This window comes from Nerophis ophidion, linkage group LG12 (genome assembly GCF_033978795.1).
Source record: "Nerophis ophidion isolate RoL-2023_Sa linkage group LG12, RoL_Noph_v1.0, whole genome shotgun sequence".
NCBI lineage: Eukaryota > Metazoa > Chordata > Actinopteri > Syngnathiformes > Syngnathidae > Nerophis > Nerophis ophidion.
In genome coordinates, this window is record NC_084622.1 from 61,198,456 (window position 1) to 61,205,488 (window position 7,033).

A 7,033-nucleotide genomic window follows, 5' to 3' on the forward strand; every position below is an offset into this window, starting at 1 on the left:
CTGATGATTTTCCCCCCAAATGTGGACCTGGTAGAGATGGCACTATCTGAATACTGACTCCTCACTGTCTCAATGTCTGTGTCCAGCCGGGGGTGGCAGCCTGGCTCAAGGGCAGAACTTTCCCCCTCGGAGAAGAAGCACTCACATTATTTCCAAATGCAGTGACCCCGTACAACTTTTACAATATAACTAGATGTATTCAGAGGGGATCTGCACTTTTTGGGGAATTTCACCTATCCTTCACAGTCATTATGAAAGACATGACGATGGATGATATTGATATATATATATATATATATATATATATACTTTTTTAAAATGGATTTGTTTTTATTTTTGCAATGTAAATATTAAATACATTAGTTTATAATAACATTTGATATTTACGTATTTTGATCATTTTAAGTGGCGCATTAATTTAAAAAAGCATCACAACTATTGCATTTTTTTTTCTTTATCACTGATTTCTGCTCACTGCAAACTTCATGAGAGCCCACAAACAGAATAAACATCACTTACTGTACAAGGTCTGTTGTCATTAGGATGCAGACTGCTAGGATGTTCAGATATTCCCTTTTAGATGAAAAATGTCTCATAATCCTCGCAATGTAAGGGGGGGGGGCGTGAGGACCAAGCGCTTTTCGTGTCTTCCTCGCCATTTCCAGATTCTGAATGGCTGTCAAAGTGTACCAACTTATCAGATTACCTACTCAGACGTCTCATGTCCAGGGGAGATGCATGATTTATTATTTAAAATAGACTTAAGCAAGGACGCAAGGAAGCAGCGGACCACCCGATGATGTGAACATAGGCACACAGGAAGTGATCATGGCGTCGCTATAAATTGTTTGTCTGCGTTAGCGCTTATAATAACAATATCACTAATACTTGGTTAATATTCAAGGCGCAAAATGTAAATGGAGTATAGTCAGCGCTTTTTGAATGCTTATTTATTGGATTTTATGGGCAAAATAGTGGAGCTCCCATTGTCCACGCCTTTGTCTCCTCCAGGCTCGACTACTGCAACTCATTTCTTGTCAGGATCCCCAGCAAGAACATCCAGAAGCTGCAGGACATACAAAATAATATAGCTAGGATCCTGATGAGAATGCGGAAATAAAACCACATAAATAAAACCTTTTGATAGATTTATTTTTGCTACTTCTAGCTATCAGGCTGTCGTAGTTTTTATTTTATTTCATTATTTATTTTACTCGTTGGGGGCAGCTATTTGTTGTTCTCGCTTTGTTTTTTTTTGTTTTTTTAAATGGACTGTAGCACTTTGAGCTTGTTTCTTCAATCTAAAGTGCTTTTACAAAATCAATCAATCAATCACTGTTTATTTATATAGCCCCAAATCACAAATGTCTCAAAGGACTGCACAAATCATTACGACTACAACATCCTCGGAAGAACCCACAAAAGGGCAAGGAAAACTCACACCCAGTGGGCAGGGAGAATTCACATTCAGTGGGACGCCAGTGACAATGCTGACTATGAGAAACCTTGGAGAGGACCTCAGATGTGGGCAACCCCCCCCCTCTAGGGGACCGAAAGCAATGGATGTCGAGCGGGTCTAACATGATACTGTGAAAGTTCAATCCATAGTGGCTCCAAGACAGCAGTGAGAGTCCCGTCCACAGGAAACCATCTCAAGCGGATCAGCAGCGTAGAGATTTCCCCAACCGATACAGGCGAGCGGTCCATCCTGGGTCCCGACGAGCGGTCCATCCTGGGTCTCGACTCTGGACAGTCAGTACTTCATCCATGGTCATCGGACCGGACCCCCTCCACAAGGGAGGGGGGGACATAGGAGAAAGAAAAGAAGCGGCAGATCAACTGGTCTAAAAAGGAGGTCTATTTAAAGGCTAGAGTATACAGATTTTAAGGTGAGACTTAAATGCTTCTACTGAGGTAGCATCTCGAACTGTTACCGGGAGGGCATTCCAGAGTACTGGAGCCCGAACGGAAAACGCTCTATAGCCCGCAGACTTTTTTGGGCTCTAGGAATCACTAATAAGCCGGAGTCTTTTGAACGCAGATTTCTTGCCGGGACATATGGTACAATACAATCGGCAAGATAGGCTGGAGCTAGACCGTGTAGTATTTTATACGTAAGTAGTAAAACCTTAAAGTCACATCTTAAGTGCACAGGAAGCCAGTGCAGGTGAGCCAGTACAGGCGTAATGTGATCAAACTTTCTTGTTCTTGTCAAAAGTCTAGCAGCCGCATTTTGTACCAACTGTAATCTTTTAATGCTAGACATGGGGAGACCCGAAAATAATACGTTACAGTAATCGAGACGAGACGTAACAAACGCATGGATAATGATCTCGGCGTCTTTAGTGGACAAAATGGAGCGAAAAAAAATCTATTATTATTATTACTATCATTAATCAGACTCTTATTTAAGAGTATTTTATATTTAAAATGCATTAAAAACCTCCATCAGTCATCATGTCTTTCATGACTGTGGGTGATAGGCAACATTCCACCAAAAATTGTTAGTTTCCCTTGAAGCATATTAAAAGAAACATTTACATAAGTTGTCTCCTCTTCCTCTGAGTTGGAGCCTTCCTCACTCTCACTCCATTCCTGGCACTCGGCGTCCTTAACAGTCAAAAAAGAGAAACATATGTGGATAAAGGATCTTCTAAATAAATGCAGTGCAACATTTGGACAAAAGTGTTTGTGCATTGAGGCACAACATCAATGAGAAAGAAAATGATTTTCTATAAGATTGTTTTCATCGGTCAGACCTGACCGGCTCAACATCTTTGTTGACATTTTTATCCAAGGTGCTTGATTTTTTGTTTTGTTTTTTTGTTTTGTTCCAACGCACACAGGCAGGACAACATGGACGTTCACTACAAATCCAAGTGAGGATCATTAGTTTTCTTCTTCTATATGGTCATTACAGCTGGTAAGGTTGTGTGTTCGGCCGGAGCCCGAGATGCGGAGATGACTGGAAAAAAATATTAAATGACAAAAACAAAGAGACAGTGCAGCAGGGAACTGCACAGGAAACACAGGGAAAGTTTTCCACGTTTAGGAACAAAGAAGCACAAAAAGCCTCCTGATTTGTGATTGCTAGCAAGTGAGGCTCTTAATAACAAGACTGGGGGGCAGGTGGTCAAGCCAGAAGAAAAGTGGCGAGGGAAAAAAGCAGACAGGAAGTAGAATGAAAAATAAAAGCTCTGGTCAGGAAATAACTGTCATCGGAGATCTTGACGAGAGCCGGCTAATAAACGTGGATGGATGGATTGTTTCAAGCAAGAAGCTATATTTTGAGATAAGAAAATAGAAAGTGCTTGCATTTAAGTTTAAATTAGGGCTGGAAAAGCTAACACATGCCTTTCATTACAAAAAAGTATTGCATTACTTATCTATAAATGCAAATTAATCATGCAAATTACAGTACTTAAACTGTGAGCTGACCAGGCCAATGCACACTTTAGTGAGAAGACTGACCCTGCAGTGACTTTTAATGATACTTTTGCTGAGTTGCGAGCAAATAAATGGCATGCATTTAAGTACGATTTTAAAAATGAAAGTCATTCTGAAAATAAAATAACATTCATGTTCACATTTGGGCGTCTTTTTGTAACATATGCTTTAAATCTCGCAATGTATGAAACTGATTTTCAATGATTAATCACAATCAACATTCAAAATTGGTATTAATCAGATTTTTTTTAAAGTATCGTTTGACAGCACTAGTTTAGATATCTAATCCTTCCTTAATCTTTCTTGCTTCCATTTTTTGGAGTGTTGCTTTGTGCTCTGGGAGTGGAAATTAATCTTCCTCTTTTTCCACTTAGCTAGTGTTATCAGATGGAAATTTAAACATTACCGTACCAGAATCTTAAAATTATCGTTTTTTTAAGGAAAATGATGGACCATCTGAAGCTAAATAGTATTAATTATCCAACAGAACTCATGTGGTTGTAAAGACACACTTGACTCAATGCAGTGGTCCCCAACTACCGGGCCGCAGAATAATTTATTGTTTAAATGAAATCAGCATAAAAAACACAAGATACACTTACAATTAGTGCACCAAACCCCCAAAAAAATCCCTTTTTCATGACAAAAAAAAAGAAAAAGAATCCCCCCCATTCTACTACAATCTCTGTGAGATGGGGTTTTCTACTGTTAGTGCAATGAATAAAAAGTATGCACCCCAGCTTTATTGCACAAGAGTACTGATGTCAAGTTTGAAGCCCAGATTTAAAAAGGATGTGCAAAAACTGCAGTCACAAAATACGGGCAGAATCATCACCTTTTTAGTTAGATTTTCTATGGCATAGTGATGGCAAACATGGAAATGGAATGTGTGTTCATATAAAACACACAAATGCTGTGGAAAGGTTCATTGTGTTTTATGCTTCAACTAACGTACTTCAGCTGTAGTTTGAAATGTTTTAGGCTTTTTTTTTTAAATTGCCATCCTTATAGATGATATCTTAAGGGAAAGTAAATGTAAATATTGACTTTCATGTTGTCTAATAAGCAATAATATAAAAACAAATCTCTTTTTGGAAAGGAATAAGCTGATAAAGCGATCAATGTTTACAGTTTTAAAGCATGTTTCAATGCTACTGTGTTAGCTGCATAAAAATGCCCAACCCAGTGAATCCTTTCCACTTTTTTTCCCCTGTGCATTGAGAATAGGGCTGCAACAATTAATCAATTTATTTGATTTAGAAAAGAGCTCCAATCTATATTCTGTACATCATCAGGGTAAGACCACAATTGGTTTACGTTTTAATAAGTAAGAAGTATTTGAAAACAAAATTTGACATATCTAATTGTGCTCTTCTTTTTCTTGTGAGCAGTCTAAATGTACATTGATTAGAAGACAATTTAAAGGAATGCTAAGTAAAAAAATAAAGTCAGGAACCTCACCATCACTGCCACACTTTGGCTTGCTCCACTTCGGTCTTTTTACCAACGCTGTAATAAACAGGCAAAGAACTACAAACAGGATTATGCTATAATTCAATGTGTGTTGATGATGCCTTCACTGACCTCCTTCTACAGGTAAATCCTGCACATCCACATTGAAGAAACAGTGAAATATCCACAGTGACTCAAACAAAACTTCCTGCTTGATGGCTCGGTTAGTTGTGTGTCAGGCTGTCCGCTTCCTGTGATCTGGACAGCCCAAGTCCACATGTTTAGCCGTGGATTCGAAGAACACGATTAGCCGCAGAAGCCGTCGGCCAAGAGAGGAGGATAGACTGAAACCTGCACCTCCAATGAATTTTGTTCCATGTTGACGTTTTTGACAAAGTCATGACATTCTGCAGACTCCTAACAACATGTATCTGTTATCAGGTGACAATGAATTGATTCATAATACTTAAGCTGTTTCTTTCTGTGTGTGTGTGTCTCCAGTTTGACCTTAATCAGCAGTTAACCCTGTGAGCAGCCGCCTGCTGCTCATAGTCTGGTCAGGTGACACACTTTTAGGCCTTCATGCATCTGTGCTTTCTAATTAAGTGCTTTTCTCAGCGTAATCCACTTAAACTAGAAAGAGTGTTTGGTCTGGCCATCTTTTTGGTGGTGGCCATATGCTCCTTAAAGGGGCCCCAAAATGATATTATTCTACATTTGAAACACTTCCCTGTGGTCGAGATCAGTGTTTTTCAACCACTGTGCCGCGGTTGTCTGGTGTGTCGTGGGAAATTACGTAACTTCCCTTAATTGGTCCCAAAAATATTTTTTGCAAACCAATAATTATAATCTGCAAATAATGTGCCGTTGCTTAGTGTCTGTGCTGTGTAGAACTCGGCAGGGTAACCACCTAATACTCCAAGTCAGTAGGTGGCAGCTGGTAGTTCATTGCTTTGTAAAAGTGGGAGTGTGTCGGGTGAGACGAGGATGGTTTGTTGTGATCCCAGACCACAGCGGGAGGCAGCGTGCAGGTAAAAAGGTATGTAATGCTTAAACCAAAATGAACAAAAGGGACAGGAAAAGGCAATGGCTATGCAAAGCGAAAGTAAAACTGAACCAGCTACAAAGTAAACAGAAACAAAATGCTGGACAACAGCAAAAGCTTACACAAAGTACATTTGTACATGACAATCAACAAAGTCCACACAAAGAAGGATAGCAACAACTTCAATAGTCTTGCTTGCTAACAAGGGGCAGGTGGGAAGAATAGCGCTCAAAAGGAAGACATGAAGCTGCTACAGGAAAACACCAACAAAACAGGAAGGGCAACCAAAACAACTGCGCAGAGACAAGAACTAAAGCACTGCACACAGGAAAACACTAACAAACTCAAAGTAAGTCCTGACGACCTGGTGGAGTTTAATTTTTTAACGTTTTCTGCTGGCGGTGTGCCTCCGTATTTTTTAATGAAAAAAATGTGCCTTGCCTCAAAAAATTTGAAAAACACTGGTCCGGATAATACAATATGTATTGAATATTCTTTGGCAACATTTTTGTGTAAATATTGCTCCAAAGTCGCTTTTACAAGCTGTTTTTGTAGTCCGTCTGCAAGATGTTAGGATTAATCATTCAAAGTTGACTTATGTAGCCCTTCATCACAAATGCCTCAAGGGTCTCACGAACCACAACAACATCCTCATCGACTCGGAGTCCAAGAAAAAAGTCAACCCAATGGGAAAAATGAGAAACCTTGGAAGAGACCGCAGATTGGTTGCCAAAAAGTGATTCAAAGCAATATTTTGATATTGACATCTCAGCTATGAATCTCCTGAGACAAGTGTGTCGAACTTGTTTTCATGGAAGGCCACATCGCAGTCCTGGCTGCCCTCAGAGGGCCGCTTGGAACAGTGAAGTTAAAAATATAAAAGTGTAATCATTACATCATTACCTATACATTTGGTTATTTGATTTTTGTACGTACAAAGTGATGGATATGTTACATTCGACAGGGGAAGGAGACGACACCACCACAGAGCTAAAGCTCAACAGGTTTATTTGAGCTTGATGAAGCGGAGGAGTGTTTATGCTACTGGATGTGTGCGAAGCAGGACTATGTGAAGAATTAAACAATGTC

The 7,033-nt window shown here is 39.6% G+C and overlaps 1 protein-coding gene across 1 annotated transcript in view; it reads right to left on the bottom strand.

The window, feature by feature from the left end:
* Positions 1-7,033, bottom strand: part of LOC133563655 (protein mono-ADP-ribosyltransferase PARP6-like) — a 45,475-nt gene that overhangs the window by 36,541 nt on the left and 1,901 nt on the right. The window contains 4 exon segments of the mRNA XM_061917916.1: positions 28-125; positions 2,542-2,610; positions 4,909-4,977; positions 5,032-7,033. The exon segment at positions 5,032-7,033 is cut by the window's right edge and continues 1,901 nt beyond it. Of these exon segments, the coding sequence (XP_061773900.1) occupies positions 28-125; positions 2,542-2,610; positions 4,909-4,911 (170 nt within the window). The 5' untranslated portion in view covers positions 4,912-4,977; positions 5,032-7,033.